Source organism: Strigops habroptila, chromosome 5, assembly GCF_004027225.2.
Source record: "Strigops habroptila isolate Jane chromosome 5, bStrHab1.2.pri, whole genome shotgun sequence".
In the NCBI taxonomy this organism is placed as follows: Eukaryota; Metazoa; Chordata; class Aves; order Psittaciformes; family Psittacidae; genus Strigops; species Strigops habroptila.
Genome location: NC_044281.2, coordinates 53546678 through 53558355, shown reverse-complemented (window position 1 = coordinate 53558355; position 11678 = coordinate 53546678). Strand labels below are relative to the sequence as shown.

Below are 11678 nucleotides of genomic sequence, written 5' to 3'. Positions count from 1 at the left end.
GGTCCTGACTTAGCAACTGTAACTCCCAATGTTCCTTCAGAGCTACTCTGTAGCTAGCTCTTCCCTAGCCTCTACCGGTGGAACCTCTTGCCCTTGTATGCTACCTTCCAATTGTTCTTTGGAGAAGAAAAAAAAATAAGTAACTAAGGACATTCAATTTAACCTTCCGCACCCACGTTCCTCTTTCAAAAAACCAAACAACTTTGAGAGACCTACCTATGCAGGACACTTCTGTTCAAGGCATTGACTCACATTGTAAATGTTAAGATCCACCTTAAAACTACAGATCGCTGCAAGGTAAAAGCTATGTAAAAATCCTATCTGTGGTGAACTGGTACTCTTGTAACCCTTCACATACATACTGTTGACCAAGCCTGAGACTACGACTAGACCCAGCAGCACCTAGGCTCCATCAGGAGTTTGGAAATTAAGGGGATCTACTCCAAACCTCATGACTCAATGGGAGGGTCTCCCTTACCCTTTTGTGCCTTTGGTTTCTGTATAATCATTTTATCTTGATTTTACCTCCATTTTCCTTTGTAGGTTTCAGCCATGTAGTAAGTAATAGAGTGAACCTTGCCATCAAACATTGCTAAGTCATGCTTTTATAAATTCATATTAAACTATATTAATATTAAAACTACTGTAAAATTATTCACCTTTGATGGTGATTCTTGAGCAACCCTAAACCACTCAATTTTGTGCCACTTGATAAAATTCAATTTGGATTAAGAAGCAACGCAGCTGAGTAAGAAGTCACATTCACCTGTTTCTTTGATGTTGACACTACTGTTTGCATGCCTTTATGGCGAACCAGAGCAAGGAGCTAGTTTCTTGAAACACGCAGTCATAACCATGGACAATAACTATGCATCCAATTTTTTAACAGTCAAATGATAATGAAATCAAAATTTATCACAACTTCAAATCTCTCCCAATGCTGCTCTTATTACTTTGAAAAAGCACACAGAAAAAGCACGCAAGTCTACTTTATCATTTAATAGAAAAACTGTATTGCCAACAGTTTGTTGGTTTCTTAAACAGTACGAAGTGCTATTCTAAGAATTAATTTTGCAATTAAAGAATATAAACCTAAGTCATAATTTAAGGCATTTTTCTACACACTTAGACCAGTGTGTAGGTCTAAGAATTAATTTTGCAATGAAAAAGTATAAAACCAAGTCATAATTTAGTAATTATATCTAGTTATTTCAAGATGTACACATCAAGCAGCACCACAGCTTAATGAGGAACAAATCCCATCCATAATTTAAACAGCTAGGAGCTAGTCATTTTACACCAAAAATACAAATAATTGCAACAGTACCACGCTTATTAGTACACTTCAGAAAAACCTAGATAATCCAACCAAGTGCACCCCATTTGGTTTTCTCATACTCATTGTTTCATCATGCTATTTTGCAGAGTTCTTTGTAACTTAGCTATGTTGGCATCCAAGGCTGCTAAGCTATTCTTAAAGTCCTCTTCATCTCGAGAAGTAAACGTTGAGTAAGAGGATGCACTCCACTCAGACTTCCCAGATATATCATCAAATGAAATGGAACTGAAATCAGGTATTTCACTGCCTTTTTTCTGAGAAATCTCTTTCAGAAACAGCATTGGTATGCGAGGGTATGTACCAGGCTGAGGTTGGTCTGGTTTATCTGTGAAGTCTTTTGCAGCTCCATTTGGTATGCCTGTTGGCCTCATCTGGACTTTTTCTCCTTCTGGCTCCACTTTATCCCCTGCAACTTTAAAAGAGTTTTCCATAGTCTTTTTCACACTGTACCCATTCTGCTGCATAGAGTTTGAAAGCTCACAGTGGTAGTCCAACATCCTACAAGACCCTCTACTCTGGGGTTGCGCACCAGTTCTTTCAGAGATTGGCTGCTGTTTTATAGAGGCACTGCTAGTCAATGCAATATAAACAGTCTCATCCAACTTGTTTTGGTCATCTAGTAAAGTCCCAGAATCACTGGCTGTTTCTGCATCTTGCTTCAGTGAGGTTCGTAGTGTTCTGGGAGTTGATGCTCCTTTTGAGAATGTACTGTTTATTTTACTTCCTTCAGCAGCAAACTTTTCACAGGCTAGGTTTTGCATTTCTAACTTTCCAATTTTATTTGAGAAATGAGGTTCTGTATCTGTCAAAATATGATCCATTTCTAATTTTTTTAGGTAAGTGATTACTGAAGTACTCCCAGGAAATGGATCAGGTTGCATCTGCTTTTCATAGTCTTCCAAAAGGGACTTTGAGAGACCGTTTTCAGGTTTGGATCTAATGTTGTCTGCTGTGAGGTCAGACAGCAGCTTGGCCATACTGCCCTGCAAGGTTCTGTTAAGATAAGATTGATTAATCAGATTTAAAAATAGTCACTAAAAAAAAAAATTATTTAAAAACTTTTATATAACACCAAAAGTTTAGATTTAGTAGACTGCAGCAAAGTTACAATTAGAATCATAATTCTCTTTCTACACGTTATAAAATGTACATAAAGTGTAGCATAAATGCAGCATGTGACCACATTGCAAGTTTCTTAATTTTTTTTCTGCAGCTCAGCTCAATGTGCCTATAAAGTAACCAAAATAGCATAACCTAATGACATTCTTGGTTTACCTGCTTTGAGTACTACAAACTGAAATAAACTGATGTCAATAAACTGTTACAAAGCATATAGAAACAGTTATCAAAATCAGTGAGAATGTTTTTCTGAATTATTCTTCCCACTGCATCCAAATTAAACAACAAAAAAACCCAACTAATTCTTCTCATTTTCTGCTTTCTACATCAAAAGAAATGAATGTTTAAATGCTTATGTATATAGCATATGCATATACACACGTAATAAGACATCATTATGCTACCATCTGGTGGTCAGTGTAGTAGTCACAGAAGCATGTGATGTGTCCAAAGCTCTACTACAGAATCTCAAGTGTTGATTAAAAAATATTCTGCCATTCCAACTCAGTATCAACAATAAACAAGACAGAACAGTTTAACTTCCTGTGCACATCAGGTCCAAACATGATGTTACGGGGTGTGGAGGGAGGAAGGGAGGCGAATTAAAAAGCATGATGTCAATACCTGGTTAATTCACGCAGTCTGTTAACTTCTGCATCACGCTGACGTAACGTTATACCCAAAATCTTATTTTCTTTTTCTGAAGCTTCTAGCTTAAACTGAAGGCTCTTCACATTTGCTAATGCCTCTTCCACTTCTAAGATGCCAAAAAGAGTTTTCCTAATTATTTAAGTTTTAAAACACTAAATGAAGAATAAACAAATTCAAAACACGTACCAATCTTAAGCTTGGTAGAATGAATGTCGTAATGCTGTTTGTTTTCAAGCAATTCTAGTTCTTTATCTTGAATATTTTTTGCAAGACGTTTATTTTCTTCTTTCTGACTTTCTATTATTTTAAATAGTTCTTCATTTTTAGCTTGTAGTGACTCAAGACCTTTCAGTGATTCTTTCAATTGACTCTGGAGCATCATATTCAAGGACTGCCAAGAAACTACTACAAAAAACAAAACATAAAAAGTTTCAGTGTCTTGTGTGGTATAGTTGGAATTTCTAAATTTAAGTTTTAAAATAATTTTGGTAATAATAATTTTGCTTATAGATAGAAGGGGTTTTTGACGCAGCAGGATAAAAGTAAAGCTTTCTTCTTAATTATCTGTCATCTTCATTTTAAGAGGAACAAAAGGAAAGATAATGGGCTCAGCAGCTGAAGAGTTGAGTCTCACTATGTGGAGTCTAAAGAGGCACAACAATCCATGCAAATGCAGTCGCCTGATTAGACCCACAACACTTAGTTCAGTTGCCACTAAAGGCCACAATACATACTGTTATTTTTTATTTTTATGTATATATCTTTATATGTATCTATTGAAATGAAGCTTTAACAAAAATGCCTCTAACAACCATCATCTTCTATTAGTACTTTACATTCATAGTTGCAGCTTTGTCCAGATGTCTTCTCATTTCTTTCTCGTTCTCCAAGTTGCTGGTTTAATATTCTTAGTCTCCTGAATATGAATAGTGAAAAAGCACAAATTTAGAAAGTTCAGAGTAAGTTCAAAACTGCTGCATTTTAAATCCGTTCGGTAAGTTGTTACTGAGCATTAAATGTCACAGTGTTTCAGAAATATAAAAAAGTTTTAATAATGCATTTTTCTTACATTCCTATATTTCTTCAACACAAAAGACCCTTTTAAAGTTCTGGTAATTGTCTTTCTATTCTGAAATGAAATGCTACCCAGTTACGTATTTGAGACCTCCCCTGAAATGAGAGACATTTTTCCATTTGAGAATCCACTAAAAAAAGAATATAAGCAGACTAACTATCCTGGTACTGCAGTTTTCAGAGAGAATGATACATTGATCTCACCCAGACAAAGGCCCAATCATGATGTAACCGACACTACTAAACATCAATATCAACTGAAGTCTTGACATGTGTAAATTATTCAAACTATACAGCCTTACCAACACACTTTCTAATATATAAATACTGCACAGACAAGAATGAAAGGGCTGTAACACACATAACAATAATAAAATATTCAATTTAGAAGGCCAGTTACAGATGCTTTAGGTGCATTTCCAGTAAATACAGAATCCTTGACAAGTTACTAACCTACGCAGTTGTGCATTTTCACTCCTGAGAGGCTGTAAAGCTAGTGCTATTTCAGCTTGCACATTTGTACTTCCCACTACAGCTGGGAGCAATGATATGCAGTCTTCTATTTCACTCATCAACCTTAACATTTCCAAATCATCTGCAAGAGGTGAGGGGAAAAAAAAAGACATACAAACCTGTAATATGACAGTAATATTTTATATGAGATCAAGCAGTCTACAAAGTGATATAGTAGTATCAACTTTTTTCCAAGAAAACTGCCTCTTCATTTTAACTGTATTTATTTATGTACAACTGTTAAGCTTGACTATGAAAACTATGCTTTAGGTTCTGGATAAATCACAGCCCACCATCTCTCTGACCAATTTGGTGGGATGGCTGTTGCAATCTGTCTACACTGCTCCCTTTCTCAGGGGAAAACACTGTATATGAAATGAAAACAATCTTTACTCTAGATGTTACAAAAATGCTAAAATACTCCAAAAAATAATTTCATACTTATCCAGAGTGAAATATGAAGCTACTACAGTTGTGGAAAACCACTGTAAGATGTCACATATCTGACACATATCACTTCCAAAAACTAAAGGGCTCATTCAACGCAGCTCTTGTGTTATTTGTACGTAATCAGTCTGCTACATAATGAAAGTGTCCTCACCTTGATCTGTTATCAGTGCTCTGAGCTCTCCCAGGAGATATTTTACAGTCTTAACTTGATGGGCTGTTTCTTCTGGACTTTCTTCTCTGGATTTTAGAACTTTATTCACAGAACTTGTCTTACAGCTTGCATCTCTCACTGGGGCTACGTCAAGTACATTCAACTCATCTTCTTTGTTGACCATGTCCTCACTGTGCTCTTCAGAAGTATCCTCCTCCTCGTTACTTGAAGCATTATGTTTTGCTGGACAATGACAATGGCACTTCTGTTCAGTCCCGCCGTTCGTCACTTCATGTGATTGTAACAGGGCCAGGTGAGCTTGTATGCATCTTATCAAATCTGCTTCTTTCATCTGTTGTTTGTGGTGTGGGGTCATCTCTCTGCCAGAAGATGATGGGCTCAATGTAGGCACTGTAGAGTTACTTGATACACCTGATGCTATACAAGGGATCACACTAGGAAGAGCAGTAGCAGACTGTATTTGCACAGCAGTAGTAGAAGCAGCAGAAACTACTGGGCAAACCACAGGTCCTCCCATCTTTGGCACACATTCATTGCCACTGTCTACAGGAACATCCTACAAAAGAATATTTCTATTAAACAAAAAAATTAACATGATTTTTTCAAAAACTTAAAAATAAAACCCAAACACAAAACAACACTACCTTTGACTTAACATAGTCTTGATCAATTCTTCGCAAATTATAAAAGCAACTACAACTCATTCATTGCATGATTTCCCAGTATATTAAGGAGTAATTAAAATGTAAATCTAGTTTAGATTATCTTTATCTTAAATGTTATTGGCAACATTAAAGCACAATTCTTTTACAGCTGTTCTGTAAAGACAAAGCCTCAGCAGTGTTTTGTTGGTTTTTTTTTTCCATTATGAACGCTCAATTCTTTTAATCAAAGCAGAACAGGGAAGAAATAAAAGACAACACTGTTACCTTTCAATATCTTAACTAGATGAATTTCTTAAAAGTCAAGGACAGCACTAGCTATACATGGACTGCCTGCAGATGGAAGGTAAGCCTACAGTCTTACAGTTTCAAGGTGCAAGCCCTTTACCACATTTCCCAAGGTGGCAGTTGGTACTCTCCATTAGTTCTATGCTATACCCTGAAATACACAAAGTGTTTTAAAATGTGGCTCTAAGATACTACAGTGTCTGAAAAAATAATCAACTTGATTATTGGCAGGGAAAAGCTACATATGAAACATGATTTCTTTTATCAGGATTTGGTTAATGGTCCTAAATGTGCATTACTGAGAATATAATTATTAACAGTAATTAATTATTTCCTGCACCTTCCATGTTTGCCATCCATTACAGAATTCACCATGAAGAAACAATCAGCCACTTGAAATGCCTCTACTTCCATTTTTTGGTGTCTACATAAAATGAGCTCTAAGTAGCAGTATTTTCTCTCATTACTTATTTATTCAGTTCCTCACTATAGGTTGAAATATGCAAATTTTTTCTTTAAGGAAAATTATTACATACACCCAAGAAAACCAACGCACTTCATTATATGTATAAATAAATAGGCAGTGCTAATTTAAAATGCTCATTAATAGTAAGAATCAAGCTTTTACTTACTGACTGAGTAGACAAGGGATCAGCTGAATGCTGCAGGGACAGAGCTGATGTGCAAGTAGGTAATCGATAATTAAAAGCTGTAACATTTTGACATCCTAAAAGAAAATGACACTCATAGATCAGGGCAATTTTGGGCAAAACTTAAACAGTAAAATTAGCAGGCTCTACATTCATAGTTCTACTAACCGTGATTTGAGGTAGGAAAAGGAGTTACAGTAGGAGTTTCGTTACCGTTGTGTGGTGGTTGGCCAGTTACCAGAGACATCTGAGTTTGCACATGCTCGCACAGTTTCTCATGCATCACAGGAGAGTGTTGACTGCAAGGCATATGAATTGGTTGAACCATCTGGTTCTGCGCTGCACTGGGAAGTTCTTTCTCAGTAGAAGGTGTGGTGGATGAGGCAAGTTTTCCATTTGATATTGGCACTACAGAGAAAGAAAGAAAGAAAGAAAGAAAGAAAGAAAGAAAGAAAGAAAGAAAGACAGAAAGAAAGACAGAAAGAAAGAGCAAAAAAATCCAGCTGAAGTTGTCTGTCTTCTTGACCTATATAAACCCACGGTGTTGTCAGGCAGACTCTGGCAGGTTCCTTTGAAAAAGAAAAAGCAAAAGATCCCACAGCCGAAGGTTCCAGTCAGATTTTTACTCACCAGCAAATTAATCTATCATTTTTTTCTTCCAGACAGAGCAACCTAAACCAATTGGACAGACAGCTGTCCTTGAAAGAAGCAGAGAGATTTATCCTATAAAAGGTCGGTTCTAAAATGCAATTTTAAAAATCTCTGCTTAGCTACATCCTAGCTTTTAAACAATTTGGAATAGCCCATACCAAAGCACTTTCCAAAATAGTTTTCTTATCTTTGGTATAATTAAAACTCTCTATTTTTACAGTGCTGGAAAGATATCAGCTATGCGCTCACCTTCCACAATTCACAAAATGGACATTCTGCTACACATGTAGTCTACTGGCCCCTCCTGTTTACTGGACTAGAAATTACACAAAAGAAATGGGGTGAAAAGAGGGAGAAACGCTAAGAAAAAGTGAAATATTTCAACTGAGAGCAACCTGACCTACAGCACTCCATCTACCTTTCTATTCAAACGCTCTGGCCACTAAACTATTTGAGTTCTTATTATTTATTGCAACACTTCCCTGCTTCCAGAAACTGATCTTTGAAAAAAGCCTGCTGGACACCTAACTCCAGGACAGTTCATAGCTGTGTATCCCACAGACTAAGCGCTGTAATGCTTCACTGTCCAAAAGAAAAAGGGCATGGGTATTATCATTCTTCTCCGCACTTCCTACCAGCTAAACTTGATGATGTTTGTGTTTGTAAACACAATCAATTTTCTGCCTTGTATATGAAGATCAAACATTTGTGAATTTTAGTATGTGTTTAGTAAACATTTAAGTTTTCTAAAAGGCAATGAGCAATATTACATCCTTTTGTAGATCCAGCCATGGATCACCCTATAACAAATGACAACAATTACCTGAAGCCTTGTTCTTGAGATATATTTGAGAAGTCTCTCAATGTTGTTTGAGAAAAAAGCAAGCCCAAGTAAGCCCACTTACCAATGTCTTTTCGTACATGTGCAGGAGTAATGTTTTTTTTCAACCCTGTCTTCTTGGAAGTATTTCCTTTGGTTAGCAAAGGCTTGGAAGTAATTTTCATGGAAGTTGTTTTCCCAGCTTGTTTATGCATAGTCTCCCTTCCTAGTATTAGTTGAAAGAAAACTAGTCAACAAAACAAATCAAAACAGTCTTACAAAAAATAAAAACAAAACAAATTTTCAATAGGTACAACCTGTAGCCTCACTTCGTAAGATATTCTTCAGTAAGGCTGCACAACGGTCCAGTCCATTATGAATAGTATCAACCTGCACAAAGAATACTGCAGTCAGAAAAGAAGTATCACCATTTTCTTTCAGTAAACCAAGATACTATTTTAGAGGGGAGTGTTCCCTACACTGTCACCTGAAAAAGAACAACTGATAACCAGCTGTGTCACGTTCCACGGGTTATTTTTTAATTACATGCAAGTTTACAAACACACAAATTTTGCAAAATAACTGAATTGTGTTGCTGCACACATGTCTATTTGCTGGATTTTATGTTTTGATAATTGATTGTATGTGGTTTTATTCTTATTTCCATGAACAGTTTAGCTATTATCTACAGCCCATTTCTATTTGGGAGATAACTGACTTAACACTACACAAAAAACAGCACTGCAGCGCTGACTCCATATAACTCACTCTTTTCAGCATAAAACCTAACAAATATGGTTATGTTTCTGCAAGGGCAAGCCCTTGTCTATAAACAGCGTGTTTGCAAAATATATCCTGTGCCTTAATGAGATTTGTCAGAGCCAGACTCACTGTACACAAAGCTAACTTGCTTGTCTCTGCAAGATGCAGTAAAGAGATGCTCTTGCTTAGCTTTGCAGGAACTATTTCTAGTACAGACGCAGTAGTATCTACATTAACCCATTTTCTTTCTATTATTCAAGGTATTCTGATTTCTCTTCTCTTTTATAATAGGGATGACTGTATTAAAAAGTCATCTAATTACCTGATTGCCAAAGTCAGTGGAATAAAGAGAGTATCCAGATTCCACATCAGAATAACATCCTTTTCTTAAGCCAAACCTGAAAAAGTCAAATTCGCTGTTTATACCACCTCCTTAATATACAGCAAAGTAAAATAAATTTACTTTATTCAATAATACAAGCTAAGTTAATTTTATCAAGAAACAAAATAACTTTCTGAAAACTGCATTTCTGCAACAAACATTTAGCAGATATTAACAGCTTGTGTCAAATGGGAATTCAGCCTTTACTCAACAGTCTTATGTATGGCTAATAACTACAAATACTCAATCTTTCATAAATAAAACACGCAGACAGAGTCAACCCTGTGTTTCTACAGACAAAATTTCTATTCAGTTTGCGTCTATTCAGGGGCTGCTTAGAACCTGGCTGTACTGCCTTGCCACTGAAACTATTTTCTGATATATACAAAGAATTTCTGGCTAGTTGTGAGCTATGACAAGCATAAGGTTCCCAAACACTCAAACGTACACTGTCTTAGCACTCATGATTAAGTTCTTACTGTTTTCTTCCATTTGTTAATTTAGCTGCTCCTGTTAGCCTTCCAGAAGACAGCACCTGTTGATTATAGAAACATATTCTGATTTTCAAAAAGTACTTTCACAGCATAATTGAAGACTACCACTGCCCACTAATTCTAAGAACTTCTGCCGAGGCAAATCAGTTAAAGGGAATTTACTCCTCTCAGACCAAGGAGGGGGCCCACTGGTGCAGTCACAGCCTGAACCTTGTAGTTTTCTTTTCACAAAACATAGCTTTACAGCATGAAGATTTAATAATTTCCACAGCATTCTACAGATACGGCAATTCACTCCGCGACATGGCCAAGGGCTGGCATACAAACATACATTCCAGACTAAAACTGAGCTCGGTAAATATACACCTGAACTTTGGAGAATTTAAGCACGAACTACAGTCCCAGCACAAACCCCGGGCACTCCAGGGCCGAAGGACCCGAGAGCAGTGAACTCGCTGCGACACACACAAACCCGCTGAGCCCCGAGGAAAGGCTGTTGGGTTCAGCGCAGGAAAGCAAAGGCACCGAGTGCCGGAGTGCCACACCGCCCCCTCACGAGTCGTTACGCTGACCGCGAGCCCGGCACTCGGCGGGAACACCCCTCGACCCGCTCCGAGCGAACCAGGGGTGTAACGAGGCCCCTGCGGAGAGGCCGAGCCCGCCGGCTGTCCCCTGCCCGCTCGCACTCACGCACCTTGCACGGCCGCGGCGCCCTCGCCATGACCCCAGCCCGGGCCGATGCAGGGCGGGGACACTCACCGCCCCCCTCTGCACCTCCCACGCCGACCAATCCCGAGCCTGCCTGGTTGACGGACGGGACGGCCGTTACAGAGGGGCGGGGCTAACACTCCCCTGGCCTGTCCCGCTCGGCGGCTCCTCGCTGCGCGCCGGCGGCAGCTGCCTTACGGAGCGCGGTCGGGGATTGGCGGAGAATGAGCGTCGAGCAGCCAATCGGAGGAGAAAATAAGGAGCGGGCGGGGCTAAGGCTGGCTGTGGGGCTGTCAGTCATTGTGGCCTGTGTGTCGGGTCGGAAAAGACGTTTAAGGTCATCAAGTCCAACCGTTACGCCAGGACGGCCAAGTCCACCACTGAACATGTCACTGAGGGCCTTATCTACATGTTATTTGAACACTTCCAGGGATGGTGATTCCACCACTTCCCTGGGCAGCCTGTTCCAATGACTGCTCACCCTCTCAGTAAGGAAATTGTTCCTAATATCCAGTCTACACCTCCCCTGGAGCAGCTTGAGGCCATTACCTCTTGTCCTATCGCTTATTACTTGGGAGAGGAGTCCGACCCCCACCTCACTGCAACTTCCTTTCAGATAGTCGTAGAGAGCAATAACGCCTCCCCTGAGCCTTCTGCAGACTAAACACCCCCAGCTCAGCCATTCCTCATCAGACTTGTGCTCCAGACCCTTCACCAGCTTTGTTGCCCTTTTCTGGACCCGCTCCAGCACCTCAATGTCTCTTTTGTAGTGAGGGGCCCAGAAGTGAGCACAGTATTAGACCTGCAGCCTCACAAGTGCCGAGTACAGGGGGATTCAGGGCTCAGCTCTCCGCCTCGTCCCTGCTGAGCTGCCCCTTATCTGCATCTCCGCTTCATAAGGGAAAGAGTCACCTCCCATAGCTGGGTCTTCCTGTCCCAGTGC

General features: G+C 39.1%; 1 protein-coding gene across 4 annotated transcripts; it reads right to left on the bottom strand.

Annotated features, from left to right (window-relative positions):
• Positions 1 to 982: 982 nt before the first annotated feature.
• On the bottom strand, positions 983 to 10782 carry CCDC14 (coiled-coil domain containing 14). Of its 4 annotated transcripts, none has more exons than XM_030488328.1 (13): positions 10722 to 10780; positions 9982 to 10068; positions 9474 to 9549; positions 8707 to 8779; positions 8475 to 8615; positions 7087 to 7326; positions 6901 to 6995; positions 5298 to 5874; positions 4637 to 4778; positions 3946 to 4025; positions 3296 to 3514; positions 3083 to 3215; positions 983 to 2332 (listed from the first exon to the last, which is right to left on the bottom strand). In XM_030488328.1, the coding sequence occupies exons 2-13, from the start codon at positions 10023 to 10025 to the stop codon at positions 1399 to 1401; spliced, it is 2754 nt and encodes a 917-aa protein (XP_030344188.1). In that variant the 5' UTR covers positions 10026 to 10068; positions 10722 to 10780; the 3' UTR covers positions 983 to 1398. The 4 variants fall into 4 exon arrangements, with proteins under 4 accessions (XP_030344188.1, XP_030344189.1, XP_030344190.1 ...); XM_030488327.1 differs by having other exon boundaries at positions 985 to 2332; positions 10013 to 10068; positions 10722 to 10782; XM_030488329.1 differs by lacking the exons at positions 9982 to 10068; positions 10722 to 10780 and having other exon boundaries at positions 7087 to 7487; positions 9474 to 9547.
• Positions 10783 to 11678: the final 896 nt, after the last annotated feature.

Excerpts from the sequence above, each read along its gene's own strand:
- CCDC14 (XM_030488327.1), bottom strand. The coding sequence starts at position 10,748 with ATGGCGAGGGCGCCGCGGCCGTGCAAG. Across the intron at positions 8,780-9,473 it reads CCACTGACTTTGGCAATCAG|GTTGATACTATTCATAATGG; the intron begins GTAATTAGATGA and ends TTCTTTGTGCAG. Across the intron at positions 3,515-3,945 it reads ACAAAGCTGCAACTATGAAT|TAGTTTCTTGGCAGTCCTTG; the intron begins GTAAAGTACTAA and ends TGTTTTTTGTAG.